This window comes from Dermacentor albipictus, chromosome 4 (genome assembly GCF_038994185.2).
Source record: "Dermacentor albipictus isolate Rhodes 1998 colony chromosome 4, USDA_Dalb.pri_finalv2, whole genome shotgun sequence".
Lineage (NCBI taxonomy): Eukaryota > Metazoa > Arthropoda > Arachnida > Ixodida > Ixodidae > Dermacentor > Dermacentor albipictus.
The window spans coordinates 160,820,949-160,837,000 of NC_091824.1; the positions used below are offsets into that span (position 1 = coordinate 160,820,949).

Here is a 16,052-nt window from a genome sequence, read left to right on the forward strand (position 1 = left end):
GCCTAATAAGAGAGCTATCCAACCTTCGTTTTCACAAACTTAGTTCACAGATCAGAGCAAGTTTTTTGTAAGGTATCACAGCCTATTGATATCAGAAGATTGCTTCATTGAACTCTTCGGTTGTATTGGAGACCTCTTTTCCAGGAGAGGAATACATCATCGTCACGAGTTCATCTGTCACCAGCTTATATTGAAGCGTCCTTTCCTGTGCGGTTTTCGAAGCACAGAAGGTCACTTGTAGAGGAATTTCGAGAGGCTCTGAAGCACTTGACACGAACCATTAGGGATGTGAGCAATGAGTGTTTCATTTTTCTTTGAGCTTACAGTGTCTTGCATCCAGGAGTTATCGTGCGCACGAGCATGTTTCTTCTGAAAATTCAAAATATTTATACGAATCTCGGAGTATATTGACTGAAACACTGTGGAAAGCTGGAGAACTTTCTTCGCCAATATGAGTACAACAAGAGACTTATTAACCCGGAAGGGCAGGTTGCCGATGTTTCGAGCGAGCTTTAATAGGATATTCTGCACAAATTATGTGTCATTCTTGTCTAGGACGTCTAAACGTTGTCTAAACATTTGTTCACATTTGCCACTGTTTACACCAGTGGGTAAGATTTCAAGAAATCAGTGTTGGAAGATTTATTTATTGGTCTATGAATTACGCAATCATCTTCAGGTGGTCCTATTGTAGATTTAACATTATTGCACATGCTTGCTTATTCTCATTCCCTCAGGCTTTGCAATGAAGTGGCAAGTTTGAGCCATTACCATGTTTCAGCGAAATCTTGTGCTCTCACAGGCGTTCAATAATGCATCGGTCAGTTTGGCCGATATACTCTTTTCGACACTTCAGCGGTATGCGGTTTACGACCTCTTCATCACACTTCACAAAAGTGTTTGTATGTTCAATAGAACACTCTACTTTCTTAGAGTCATCAGATCCAATCAGGCGACACCATGTACCAAGTATCCCGGGTGCGGAAAAAACCACAGAAAACTTGTATTTCACGACGACGTGTTTAAGATTGTGTACCCCTTTCTGAGAATACAGTGTCACCCCTAGTTTAGCTTTCTTTTCCAATGTTTTACCTTTTTCACTGCTTCATTTTTTGTTCACCTTTTCCAACAGCGCCTCCGAATTTTTGTCATATGAGTCGACGCACCCTAAGACTGTTAAACGTGCGATGGCCACTATGCGTCTTGAATCCATCATTAAAGAATCATGCTGTCATAAAGCACACGGAAGCTTTGACGAAAAATTCTGAAGTTTAGGAAGGCACGCTTTCCTTGTTTGGTTTTGAGCGCATTTTCGGTATTGCTGCGCCCCAAATCGGCTGTGCTCATTCTTTGGGTGCTTCCACCGAACCAACCCCTCCACCAGCACCCAGACGGTGACAGGAGTGCCAGACACCGACTGTGACGAGAAAACAGGCCCCCCAATAGGCAGTGCGCATTCCATGGATGTTTCCCCAGAGGACGCAGCGGCGCTCAGATGGCGACAGCATTCCCGACCCCGACAGCGATGACCAAACAAGCGGCTTATTTAGAAACGACCGCGTTCGCTGCCCTCTCTGGAGGCGCAAACTAGCGTGAATGGTTTCGTGTAAGGAACCTGTTTCGGGATTGCCTCGTCCTTGCTTTGAAGGTTGGATATCCGAAGCAGAGTTCTGTGAACTACACGACACCTCTGATTGGCCGCAATAAGGTAAGCGAATTCCCTTGTGTAGGGAACTAGCGCAGCAGAAGGTTTTAAAAGCGGATTTTTGGTGCAGACAGAGGGGGTGCTGAGGTGTCCTGACGTCTCCAGACATGGGCGTCTGGACGTCTGTAGACATGTGTGAGTTCTGACTAGAATGTCACTACTTGTTTCAGCATGTAAATAATGTAAAATAACCCCACTTTTTATTTGGCTCCTACTCCCGGACGTACTTATCCATATGGCACGAAGGATCTCTTGCCTAAACGCTACCCCGAGTCTCAACAGTATACACTGCCTTGTTTGAATCACATTTGGGTTACTGCCATATCGTATAGAGAAATAGCACTAAAAGCTCTGTGTAAGCTAATTATAATGCAAGAAAATGCTCTACGAGAGATTGCAAAGCATCCATATGATGGGCACACATCTCCGTTGTTTACTAAACTCAGAATTTTGAAATTACACAAGTTGCATTAGTTTAAGCTACTATCGATCCTTAAATGCGCAATACGTAAGGACATACACAATCTCAGAACATTGCAAAACTTACAGACAACGCTACTTTATGCTGACTGAGGAACACAAAACTTTGTAATGTGCAAAGATCTCGCACTAACTATGGATTTGAAATGATGCAGGCTAGCGTCCTTAGGAATTCCACTTCACGATAAAGAAGTTGCCCGAACTTTCGAGAAATCATTTGCACACGCTTTTTGCATAGAGTTTGTTATCATTCGCTTTTTTAGTCCATGTGGTTGCGTAATGCAGTAGCTTCCATCGTATATCTGTTGTTTAACTAATACTGCAGCTGTAACAGCCTTTGTGTACTGTATTATTTACGTTTGCTGAAGTTTCCGCTACTGTTTAGCAAATTAGTATCGTAGATGTGTATTGCCAAAGTGCCCGCTTGTGGGTACTGGGAGGCGAGAACCGTGAAACTACATGTATGTAGATTGTTTCCGACTTTCCCGAACACATGTCATGTGAATAGGAAGGAACAGCGCCAACTAAGACGATCACAAGTGGGACGAACGACACAGGACAAGCGCCACCTGTGGCGCTTATCCTGTGTCGTTCTCCCCACTTGTGATCGTCTTAGTTGGCGCGGTTCCTTCCTATTCAAGTATGCACCATCTAGCCCAAATGAATGTTGTCCTGAACATGTCATATGCTATTTCCTTTTGTACGTATTTTTAGTAAATAAAATCAGCTTCACCTTTCCCTCTCTCCCTCTGTTTGCACATCTATTTTCTTTCAGCCTGAATTTTGTTCCATTAAACACCAAGAAGCTAACTTACTAAAACAATAAATTTTTATATCAGTGCCGCGTATTCTTGCTAGCTAGTGTGACACCCAGGTTGCACTTTTCCTAACGACATTAGTTCTAGCCTTGAAACTTAAACATTCGTTGGTGCTTTGTTTCTCGACTTTGAAAAACAATTCCGTAAGCTAGCTCATAACTGGCTATTCCTAAAGTTTTCACACATAATCCTTTAATATTTCGTATTTGACGGGATACATAACTTACTAAGCAAACGCCAACAGTTCGTGTATACGCCAATGATCACTCTTCCGAATCAACCGCCATTTCTGGTGTTCCTCAGGGGACAGTTTGCGGTCCTCTGTTCTTTCTTATCTATATTAAAGACCTCCCAAGAAATATTTCTTCGACGATATGGCTATTTGCAGACAACAGCGTCCTATATCGCCCTATTGCCAACAACATGCTGTTGGACTACAACATTGTTCTTGTCAACAGCAATGTTCTATCCCTTCAGTCTCACCTCCGAGCTATTGAAGCTTGGTGCAGCGAATGGTTAAAGGTTTTGAATACAAAAAATTTTCTTTTGCTACCTTAAATCGCAAGCAGTTCCACCCTATTCACGAATACGTAATCACTGGCTCTGTGACCTCCTTGGTTTGCAATTGCAAGTACTTAGGGATAAACCTGTCCTCAAATCTATCTTCCCTCCCGCACATAGGCAACAAAACAAATTATGCTAATCACACTCTTGGTTTCGTTCACCATGATATCTGTTTACTGCCCACCTCTCTCAAACTTACTGCTTGTATTCCGTGTAAGGCCTAACGATGAATACGCATGTGCGCTCTTTAGAATGTTTAGAACTATATTATCATGCTTGAATCTAAGCAGAGACTCGCAGTAACGTTTTTTTTTCTGGCTATTTATACACCTAAAGCTCCTCGAAACTAAAACCCCAAGCCAATCTCTCTAGCCTTGCGTCATGCCGCCAAGTTCCCTGTGTTTCTACCTTCCACAATTTCTTCCCTACATCAGCTGAGAGAGACAATATTGTACCCAGACTACTACGACTCAAGCCGACCGGACCACCTCAGTGCAGTGTACCCATCTCAAGCCCGTACTGTTTTCCATGCTACCTCGTTTTTCATGGCGACATCAAAGGACTGGAATGACCTTCCCACCGACCCCATGCTTCTGTCAAACCTGACATATTTCAAAAGCATCATTGAAGAAGTTATGTATACGAAGAAAGACCATCGCTCATGTAAAAGCCCTCAGCACTGTGAAGCACTATGAATAAATAAACAACAAATACGTTTGAGCATTGAAACGGATTACCTTAGTGCTAGAGAATGTAATTATGAGGTTAAAGCAAAAGAACATTAAGCACAATGCTGACGTATTCGCAAAGAAATAAACAAAAGGCAAATTATTGAGCTTTTTGTATGAAAGTCTCGCGAATTATCTTCCCTCGTCCCCAAATTCATATTCATGCTAATCAACACATCATAAGCTCTAACGTCCAAATCGGTATTATCTTCGCCAAAAAGTGAAACGTGGAGAAAGCTAGCCCAGCACCGTTTAAGAAGGAAAAGTACACCGAGCTTCAGCTTAGTCTACTGACCTGTTGTATATAATAATTACAGGTGTTTCCACTTGTCTGCTATACGACATTATCACGGGCCGTCTGAAGTGCAGATGCGTGTACCATCCACTTAGGTTTCAACCCTTCTCCCCTAGATTTAGCAGAGATCCACCATTGCTATCACGCCTCGGCCCCCTACGACGAGGCTATTTAAGTCGAGTATTCATAAGACGATGCAAAGACACAAATACGTGAAATGCGTGGCGGATGGGTCTATCCAAAGTGGTATGTTGTAGGACATGTTGAGCAAAAATTCCGAGTTCAGCTGTAAACAAGGACAGAACGAAGGTGTTCCTTCATGCCGCCCTACTTTAGACCCGAATAAAAATCCTAGGAGCTACTGAATGCGAAAAAAAGGAATTTGAATTGAGAACCGCTTGGGCTCAAGCAAGAACGGGTACAACACGAACTTGGCTTAAATTACCAAATAAACGAAGAAAATGACCCTCCCTTTTATCCTGTCAATTGACGCTTGCATATAAAAAAATAACGCATTCCCAATTTTTATGCTATAGTCAAACTGCTCTAACTTGTCCTTTTTCTAACGCTTAACATTGGCTGCATTTCACGTAATCTCCTGTAGGTACACAACAAGTAGAGGCTTCTAAGCAAATGTGACAAAGACGCAGAGCAAGCTTCCCTCGTGGGTTTTTGTATTTCCTTGCACATGCCTCTTTTTGAACCACACGTTCATGCGTCAGAGTTTCGCGCGTTCATGCGTATGCTTTCGTGCGGGTGCCTTCGTGCGGATTTGAGAGAAAACCCCCTTGGTCGAATGGGCGCTTACTTTTGCGAAAGGAATATTTTCTTGTAGCTGAAGCTTTTTCATCCGATGGTCGACCCCAGTACTGTTCTATACTTGCATTTTACCATTGTTGGCACCATTGTTGCATCGTGTTTATTCGAGCTTAGCAGAAATTCTCAGAAAAAGATTGGGAAATGCGGTTCTTCCAGTGTTAATGTCACATATTTAATTATGCGTGCAAGCGAAACGTGGAGTACCAACTTCTTGAAACAGGAACAACAAGATACTATGTGAGAAATATTACATTAAACTATGAACTACTTATACGACGCGCCTACAACACACACACACACGCGCCCGCGCGCACACGCACAGACATGTTATCGCAGTAAGAAAATCCCAGTAATTTGAAACATTCGCACGGAAAGAAAAGCTTCAGGCCAGAGAAACCTTCTGAAAAATGACATAATAAGATATGAAGTTTTACGGGCCGGAACCACGATATATTAATGAGGCACGCGAGGTGGGAGGCGCCGAATTAATTCAGAGCTCCTGGGTTTCCTGGGCGTGCACGCAAATCTAACACAAGCGGTTTTGTGCTTTGCCCCCATAGAAATGCGACGGCTGAGGTCGGGAGTCGAACGCGTGACGTCGAGCTTAGCAGCGCAACGCTATCGCCGCTAAAGGGCCGTTTATAGTCCGACGTAACGCACGCGCTCGCGCACGCTACGTTACGTTGTTTGCAGCGCCGACGTAACCAGCGGCTGCCAGCGCGCCCCGACGGGCCCGGCGCAAATTTGGCTCCTGCTCCATTCGCGCGCCGGCACCGCCAACTGCGTCGACCCACAATGCATTGCGCGCGAAGAAAAAAGGCGCCAACACAACTCCGCAGACGGCTTTTGCGGACGGCGCGCGACTTGGCGAACCTTCTGCGCATGTTCCGAAGATAGCAGCCTACGGTGTGCGCGTTGAAGTATAGAGGGGATGGCATCTCGGCTGGCGCAGCGCAACCGACGTAGCGTGACTGACCGCGAACGACGCTCGCCCGCGTACGAATGATGTCGGACTATAAACGGGCCTTAAGCCGCCACGACGTAAAACATACATGTGTAAACAGATTCAAAATTTGTCCACAAAGCAAACAGGTGCGGCCTTTGCAGTTGATCGCGTCGCATACACTTGGCGAGGATCCATTTGTATAGAATGTGCCAAAACTTAGCTTACAGTGGCCCCAAGATTAGCATGGGGCCACTCAGAAAGTTATGTTGAGTAAAAAGATATTTACAAGCCCTGACAGACTACATCAAAGCCCAAGGAATGCCTTAGTGCCTTGAACATGGTGGAAAAATGTCTGTCCATTCACTTAGCCTTACAGAACAGCCTTTGCTGAATGTGATATCCTTCGCCCCTCTCAATCCTTCTCATCCGATATTACAGCACCTAGGGGGACGATGTAGGCGCCTACATTTCTGCCTCCTTGTCTGCCGAGGCGCTCGTGCGAAATCTCTCGTATGGCCGCAAAGAACGCTGACTTGGATGCTCGGCGGGTGCAGACAGGTACTTGAGATTGTTTACCAGTTATTTTAGCAAAAGAAAATAAAAAAAGAGTATTCTCGGGGCTTCCTTCATTTCTTATAGCTTTCTTGATTTAAAACACGTTTTCAAGTATTTCAAAAAAGCGTGAGTTTAAGCAGTTGCGAAAGGGTTCTAAGTGTTTCTTTTTTTATATATAGTGGCTGCCATAAAACAATATATCAAAAGTAATTTTGCTGGTTTAGGATAGCAAAGCGGCGAATGGGCAGCAGTGATTTCAGGAATTTTGCGGGGAAAACATTATAGAAAGGAGGACGTGAGCGTAGAAGAATAAAAATTACCTTAGTCCAAAAGCTGTTTGGCCTTTCGATGGAATGGAAGGGTGTACTAAGTTCCAAGGCAAAACTCAATTTCGTGGGCTTTCCTTCCGCGCATTTTGTATTTTTTTATTTGTGTGCTATAACTGCGCTCAGTCGAAGCAGAAAATGATGACCAGGGTGCCCCAGCGTCTCGATCGTCACCGTCCATTCTCCTATTCTTGGTGGAGGAACCCTTTATCGACTCGCGCAATTTGCTTCCGGTAGGCGTTCAAAAACAAAGCGCCCTATGTGTTTGCAAACACTTGTTGAGTGAAAAAAAAAAGAAACATGCGAGCAGCATGTGACGCAAATGACCCGCGCTTCCGCTAGCACTGTTCAAACATGGATTGCATGCTCGGCTGGCCTGCTTTGCAGCAAAAGGGTAAACGTCATCGCCTGACAGCGCAGTGAAAGGGTTGAAATGAGCAAAGCAACCATCATCGCGCCCCCGCTAGTTACTCAGCGCCTTCAACGATGTGGAACGGCAGTGCACAATTTGTTTTAGGTCGTACTAAAGTTTCAGCTCAGTTATGGCATATAATGTATTTACATGTATATTACATAACAGTGTGCAAACACAGCACATACTTAATTACATAATTCGTATAGAACACGCTTTTGGGACCCGCCGCATTCGCTTAATCGCCACGACGTTGCACTGCTGAACTCTAGGTTGAGGGTTCAACCCCGACGGTGGTGAATGCAAAAACGCGCCTGCACTTAGATCTGGACGCATGTTAAAGAATCCAATCCGTCAAAGTAATATGGAGTCCTCATCCACGGCGTGTGTCGTTATTATATCGTAATTCTGGCAAGCAAACGGTAATATATTATTTTAATTTTTAACAGGTATTTCAGCTGGACCTCCCTGACTTTACGACACGAAGAAAAATAGCGCGACTTGGGCTATTCCAGAACACATGCCCCACCAATAATCACCTCAATAATAGCTACTAGTTACATTTCAGCACGCGCTGATTAATACTTCAAGGTCCACATCACGCGCACGCGTAAAACCTGCACGCTTATCCTTTCATTTTAAGGACAGCGATCGGTTAGAACCACCTCCCTGCCTCCATCCTTCAAACCGCGGTTTCCACTTCGTTCATAGAATTTCACACCTCCTTGTAACGCCCTACGTGACATTGAGAGTATTCAAATAAATAAGTAAATAAATTTATAGCTTGCAGTAATAAATGTATGGGCACGGGTTTACCTTGTAAGGTAGGAACCTGATTTATTGGTTGGTCTTCTGGCCTTTTCAGCGCGATACGCGAAACAATTATTGCGATCTGTAAAATCCGATTTGTTCTGTGAAATACAGTGGTAATTGAATAGGAGAATGGAAACTTACAATACGACGAGATAACATAACAGCTAGGGGAATAATTCTCTGTATTACTGTATATAGAGGTACAGTGCTGGAAATAGGGAAATTAAATTAAATGTCATTTAGTGATAGGTATACAGGCTCCCGCCATAAGCGGTGCCAAAAAAAAAAAATTGCGTGCTCTCAAAATACTAGAGATGTACGTTATAATAAACCTCCGTATTACCTAAGCACGCTTATATAGAACGTGTTGCACACTTTTCTGCTGAATTGACTAATAATTTTGTTTATTTCGAGGTGTTACGTGCCAAAACGTGCAGCCTATGCACGGTAGCGGGTGTTTTCTGCCTTTCACCCCCTTCAATATATAGCCACCGCAACTCCATAGCAACTGCTCCAGCACCGCGGGTCTAAACTGATTTAAGAATCGGTAATTAGGTGCAGAGCAAAAGTATTGCCTGACAGTGACGCCCTAAAATAAAGACGCACGGTGGCCTCCAATGCAAATGTGTCGCTCTGAAACGACTGTTATCCTTTGGTGTGGCGGACGCCTGGTAAGCGGTCCAAAAGCTCCAAGCACTTTTTTTTCAATGGCCATAGAATGGGCGTCACAACCTTTTTATTTTGGCGTCACCTGCAGGCTTACGAGAAAAGAAAAGTTGGCATTTACAGAAAGTTAGCCCAAAGCTATACCAAGGAAGCAGTGTCATTAACAAAATCTTTGAATAAAATGTTTTAAACGGCGGTTTCTGCCAAATCCATGGAAGTGCTCAGTACTCCGTAGACAAGACAGGTGCAGTTTAAACATTCGTAGCACCGACTTGCAACTGTTTATCAGTTTTTGTCTTCCTTTACTAAGAATTTTAACAGGAAAGTTACTAATTAGTTATGCTCGCTCCAAAGCAAACACAATGCGCTGACCTAAAGTGTTCAGTGGTTTTTTTGCTTAACTTTGCAGCCTCGGGAAAACCGAATAATTAGATACGCCAAGCATAAGAGTGGTTAGCGAAAATTATTTCTGCTTGCACGCCTCCGTAACAGAAACGCTTCGCGCCCAGGGCATGGTACATGACGGCGGCTAGCTAGATGTGGGTGCAACAAAAATGTTTGCTGAGACATTCTTCGACTCCAGTGGGCACAGAGATAAGGATGAAATAACAGATGAGGCCCCTTTTTTTCGATCAACAAAGCGGTGCTAGTAAGTCGGTCGTTCGCTTTAGATCGGTTCTGAAATGAACCACAAAATGCAAGCTTATACAATGCGCCATTCTGTTAACAGGCCAAACAACAACAACAACAAAAATTATTAATACCCTTGAGAAATCGTTCAAGTTGCGACCTTAACGACTGAACCTAACGTATCAAAAGCACACAATAAAGAAATAAAGAAAGCTTCCGCCGGAGAATTCGCACTGTTTCACGAAAGCTCTCCCTTCTAAAATGACCAGTATTAAAATTGCTTTAGAGTACACGATCGCAAATGTGACTGTTTCTTGGACATTGGAGGACATTGGAGTTTCTTGGACATTTCGTGACATTGGAGGATAGCGAAAAAATTTGACTATGTCGTGAGTAAGGTGGACATTTGAAGAAGCCCTATCTCGTTTTTTGGCACTACTGCGTGGCAGTCAACGACGCGAACTTTCCTCAAGCAGAGTATTAAAAAAGGTAAAAATTAAAAAAAATGTTAAAACAAAAGAAAGCAAATATTATTTTCTTTTTGTCTACGGTCAGCTATGGTGTACGGCTACATTGACCACAAGTTGAACTTATATGAACAGTCCGTGACAGGTATGCTGCATAAATTGACGCTGTGACGATATTCGATAATACCTTGTCGAGCTTGATCTATTTATTGACCGTAGAAAACCATGTTTTTGATAATCAAAGCTTTTTATTAGAATCTTTCTGCAGCATAAATGGCGCTTCAATTTCTTTCGGGACACTATTCAAAAGATGTCTTTAAGTAAGAACTTCTTTATTTATCTGAACAATCCAAGAACTGCATGGTGAAAAGTGCGTGCACAGATGAAATGACTATGACAGCCAATCATATGATGCTTAGCTGATGAAAACCCTGATGCAACAGTCCGCTTTATTTTTCAATTGTTTCTCGTTTCAAATGTAACAAACCACAACATCTATTTTTATTACAGCATCTCAGCAGCTCCGTCAAATTACGGATATGCCAGAGACCACCGCCACAGTTCGTTGCCATTTCGGGAAAAAGTGTATTTATATTTGGAGGCGTTCCTGCAAGGCCCCAGTTATAGCCGGGATGTCTTTAACTCTGCAATGTCCTACGTATCACATACGACGCGCTGTTTTTAAACCTCTAAATGGGGCTTTAAGCATGGCAACCAACTCGTAGCTTGTAGCAGCATTTTCGTACGCTGGAGAAAATTTTAAATTCAGGATAGTTCAGCAAACCAATATTTAAAAATGATTATGTACTGTAATCAATTATTTATAACTCAAGTAATATTTCTTAGTAGAAATGTACTTTACATGGCCACAAGTAAACGTGAACGAGATTTTCTAATTTTAGTGCATGTAGAGCTGTGTTTTGGTATTGTATGCCTAAAAAGTACATAAACACGCAGTGTGCCTTGCAACTGATAAACAGTTCCCGTCTTAGCGCAGATACTGTACTTCTGGAAATCAAGCCGCGTTCATTTTTAAGCAAGCTTGGCTGAAGTTCGAACTAGAAATGTGGCTCCAGTGCACTAGCTCTCGATGCATAAATTTGCCAACAGTCCATTCTTCTCAACCACTAATGTTCCGCCCGTCCATGGGTAAATCCTCGTGTTCTCATGATGTTCGCAAGCCTCCTTTTTTTCAGGACGGAAGCGCTTGCAGGACCCCATTAAATGTTCTATTTCTCCCACTTCATTGCACTCAAAGAAACATGGAGAAGCAGTTAGTATTACCGGAATTCTCACGGATACTGTGCATGAAAGTGTCACGCATTCTTCTCATATTTGCGAGAGACAGGACTGATGGAGGCATGGTGATACATTTGGCGCAGAAAGAGACGCTCAGCCAAAGCTCTTTCGGGCCAGGGCTGCCACGCTAACCTCACGTGTAGCAACATCACGAGCACAACCAAAAAATAACGTTTACTGCAGAAACTTGTGAGGAGAATATGGGCAATTAAATGGTCGTATGAACATTGCTGCTTAATAGAGATACGTAGAACACTCATTGGTTCAAATTATTGAAAAACCACATCTGCAATGATTAGCATGATAAAAAAATATATAACCATTTTTATTCCTTACGCTAAACTGCACCACTTCCCTCTGTCCGCCGCCACTAATGACAAATTGCTTAATATAAGTGCTTTCAAAACGTCAAAGGCGTTCTACGCGAAAATAAGTAGACACCGTAAAGAACTTGACGGGAGGCTGCTATAACAATAGGCTAAAAATAATTTTTCTTCTTTCACAAAAGGAGTTAAATATAATAGTATGGTACACGCACATCACAAAATATACTAGTACTGCAACTTCTGCTCTTGATACGAAGCCTTCGCTGCTCCATTCTTGCCTCTGTTTAGTTCTAGATAGATACGGTCGATACGGCGTCGGAAAAATAGGCCAGGCGTGGCGACATGGGACGAATATAGAGTACAAGGCATAAAAGCTCAACGAGCAAGAATAGGTATAAGTTTGGCCTACATTCATTGCCACAACTAATCATGAAAAAATTCCGCAAAGGTTAGTGAAATATCCCTAAGTGGAGCAAGCAAATACAAGAATATGGACAAACATGCACGAGGGTTAAAATGGTGATTGGATTTAGCATATATATTGCGGGAAAATATTATATTTTCTCTAGTATAGAACGTCAGACATTAAACAAAAAAGAATATTTTGCACTGTATTCGTGTGGCCGATAATAAGAAATTTCCAGAATATCTAGAAAGTAAACAACTCAATTACACTAAATAAAGAGATGCTTGTTATGGCAACGAAGCTTACTTTTTTGTTTACTTTTATTATATTACGTATAAAAGATATGCAGCAAGTCAAACGATTTAAAGAAGAAGCAAAAATACATTACTTAGCATATCTTTCGCTGACCTCACCTAAATAATAAGTAAATATGAACCAACCAATTTCCATGGATTTCAGGAAGGTTCCGTATTATAGCTGTAAACCACAATTATTTTTTCTCGGGGCAGCAGTGACGAGAAAAACGTTTCTATGCGAACGACCAGTGACGAGCCAGATAAAATCGATGCATGCTTTGGAACGAAGTGTTGACGCAGTGCGCCGAGTTGCAGATGTCATTATACGAGTTTTTGTATCTGGTTATATTGCGCTCAGTTTTACACAGACGGTATTAAGGGAAGGATGGAACGTGGACAGACGCAGCGCAAGTTTGCGCTACGTCTGTCCACGTTCCGTCCTTCACTTAATATTGTCTGTGTAAAACTGAGTGCAATATAACCATGAACATTCACCAACTAGCCCCCTTTATTGCTTTACTAAGAGTTTTTGTATGCTTCTTTGAGCTAAGCCACCATGTCGATTTAGTGCGAACACTAGGAGATTGCTCTGCCCACTAAACAAGAAATCACGCTGAGGTAGCACCTTCGTGTGCGGTAGCAAAGAACACAGAAGGCTCAAAGAAGCCCTATAGAGCCACGAGTCGCTACAACTGCGCTTGATAGCGGTGGCGAAAGAAAAGTGCTTATAGCTTTTGGTAATGTTCTCTCTAAAATTGGGCACCAGCAGCCCGCAAATGGGTAGAGGCTAAAATGACTGAGGCAACAGAAACATCCCTCGTATTTCTGCTGATGTAAAAAGCAAGGGCACAAACGTGCTTCGGCTTGAGTGCACCATTCCCAACTTAAAAAAAAAATCTTTGTTTACTCTCTGAGAATGGTACGGCTTCGGGCTTGTCACCTCATGTGCCCTTTAGGATCAGTGTTCGTGAAGACTCTACTCTATACACAAATGACAGACTCTACTTAGTCACACTTGTTTATCTTTTGTGTCGCTGATACGTACTCTTATCGGTCAAATGGCTTAATTAAACACTTGGTCTTCGTCTCATTTCCTTTTAAGTTTGTACTTTAGGAAACTACAACACGTAGAATAATGGTTCTTTTCCTGAACGTTAACTTGATATTTCTGCGTTCCCAAAACATGCTTTGTAGAACGTTTCACAAAGAACTCAAACTGCATATCTTCTGGTTCGTTCCAAGAAGTTAATGTAGGAATAGCTGCTGCAGTACACATTTTTTGCTGGCTTCGGGAGTGAAACTGTGCGCTAGAACGCAGCCGTCTTGCAATCTATAGAGTGCTACTGATTGCGGTGCGAACCAAGTCCCACAGAAGAACAAGAGATGTTTCCTGTCTTTTGTTGTTTTCCTAATGTGTTGAAGTTGAAGTTGAAGTTGAAATTTATTTGCATCATCACAATGCGGGAATGCTCGGGCAAGAAGACTAGGTACCTATGTACCTAGTTTCCTTGCATCATTCGGAGTTGCGCTAATTCAAGAAAAGGTGAAAAAGCATAACTAATATTTAAGTGTGACGGTTGATATATCCCCCAGAAATCTTTAGATAATATTGCAATGAATGTGCAAAATGTTAGGTGCTTTGCAGAGGAGCTAATTCTAAGCGCGGTGAATTTTATAAAGGCGCACATTTTCACGTTTAATAACTAACTGGCACGCTTTATATAGGCAATGATAAGAGCTACCAGCACTTGTATTTTTTTATTAGTGTTATTTATGTCTGGAGGTGGCATTAATGTTATTCAGGTTTACAGACTCAATATCAGTTTCACTTCAGCGTGCGGTAACATGTCATGCGGTAACATGTCACCTGTCAACGAAGTAAGGTGTCGTTCGCACCTGTAAGTTTTACTTCATGTGAAATCAATTTCGATCGTGACGAAGAATATTCAATACATTCTAATTTGGGTAGGTATTATTATCATTAGTTATCAAGTTATTATTAGTTATCAAGTTATTATTAGTTATCAAGTTATTATTATCAAGGTTATGGTTATACTCACAAAATGTGAAAACGTCACGTTTAAAACTTTTAACAGGTTTGCAATTTATATGTACAATGTACTAAAAAGGAAGTATTGGTGAAGGAAACTTGTAGGGCGTCTGCTCGAAGAATTGAACACCAACGGGGTTCAGAGGACAACAGCCATAAATAAGATGTTTCCGAATCTTATTTGACCTCACTTCGTGCGATCGGCGTAAATTCACGATGCTGTAGAAGCAAACTTCAGCTGCAAACTTCCATAGAATCAGCATTTTCTCGCTACTTCTCAAGTTCATTCCTTTGGAGGCTGGCATCATTGTTCTCGAGAGAATAAATCAAGCGTTTGTTGAAGTCAAGTTTATTCGCTTAATGTTATTACAGTTTTGCCACGCTTCATGTCTTCAGACAAGTTTAGATAATTTCCTTATTCCGGTACAATACATTGCTCTTACTAAGACTTGCCAATCAAGGACAGAAAAGGGACTAAAATTGTTGAAGAATTTAAGAGGCACAAGGACCACTTATTCCAGCATGTTGAATTTTACTGTTCTAAAGAGCAAAACCTTGCTTTAGGATTAAATACCTCCTTCATCGTGCGAAAACAACGTTGGACGCCGCTTTCCAATAAAAGATTCTCAGCGCTTCGCGTAGCCGTTCTTTTCGTGAGCTGTATAGGTTTCCGTGTAGCCTTCAACAGAGGATTGCCATTCCTCGTTGTTCGCGCAGGCGTCGACCCGCGAGGCACCACGGTGCTCGCGACGGACGGCGGGCGCGCCGTGATCCCGTGCCTGGCCAAGCTTCGCGTCGAGAGCCGCAACGACTCCGCAGTGCTGGTGCGCTGGTTCCGCGGCGGCGACAACAGCACCGAGCCTTTCTACAGCCTGGACGCCCGGTCGCGCAGGGGCGGCCTGTCCAAGGGTCACCACACCAGAGGCGAGGCGTGGAAGGGTCGCTCCTTCTTCTCGGTGCTGCAGGAGCCACCCAGTCTCAAGGTGAACCGTGTGGACTACGCAGACCGAGGCGCGTACGTCTGCGACCTGCTCTACGCCAGCGGCAGGCGATACAGCGCAACCGTCGCGCTGGCCGTTTTTGGTACGTGATGCATTCGTTTGCGTATTCGTCGCGATCATTCGCCTAGTTATGCCTGCTGTAGGACCACTGCCTCAACCATAAATATCCCATCTAGTAAGTGTAGAGAGTGATAGCATGAAGTATCGGGCTAGTTTGCACGCGGATACAGAATTCATGTTAGAAGCAGCGTGGAGAAACGAAAGATGGGAAAGATAAAACGGGAAAAGCGATAAAGCACCGGGTTCCTGTAATGAAAGTGTTTTATTTATGTGCGCCTCACATTTGCTAGATATTTGTGGTGCAGCTGTAAAATCAGCATTATTGTTAATTATTGTGTGAAAACGACGTGATAGTGATGTGCGAATAGCAGCATGGATGGCAGGTGGAAA

At 42.9% G+C, this 16,052-nt stretch overlaps 2 protein-coding genes across 10 annotated transcripts in view; one reads left to right on the plus strand and one right to left on the minus strand.

Moving 5' to 3' along the window:
* Window positions 1-16,052, minus strand: part of LOC135899990 (neprilysin-1-like) — a 702,442-nt gene that overhangs the window by 232,888 nt on the left and 453,502 nt on the right. The window lies entirely within an intron of this gene.
* LOC135899989 (cell adhesion molecule DSCAM-like) overlaps window positions 1-16,052 on the plus strand; it is a 49,459-nt gene that overhangs the window by 18,512 nt on the left and 14,895 nt on the right. The window contains exon 3 of the mRNA XM_065429409.1: window positions 15,319-15,684. Coding sequence (XP_065285481.1) covers window positions 15,319-15,684 — 366 coding nt within the window. The remainder of the gene's footprint in view (window positions 1-15,318; window positions 15,685-16,052) is intronic.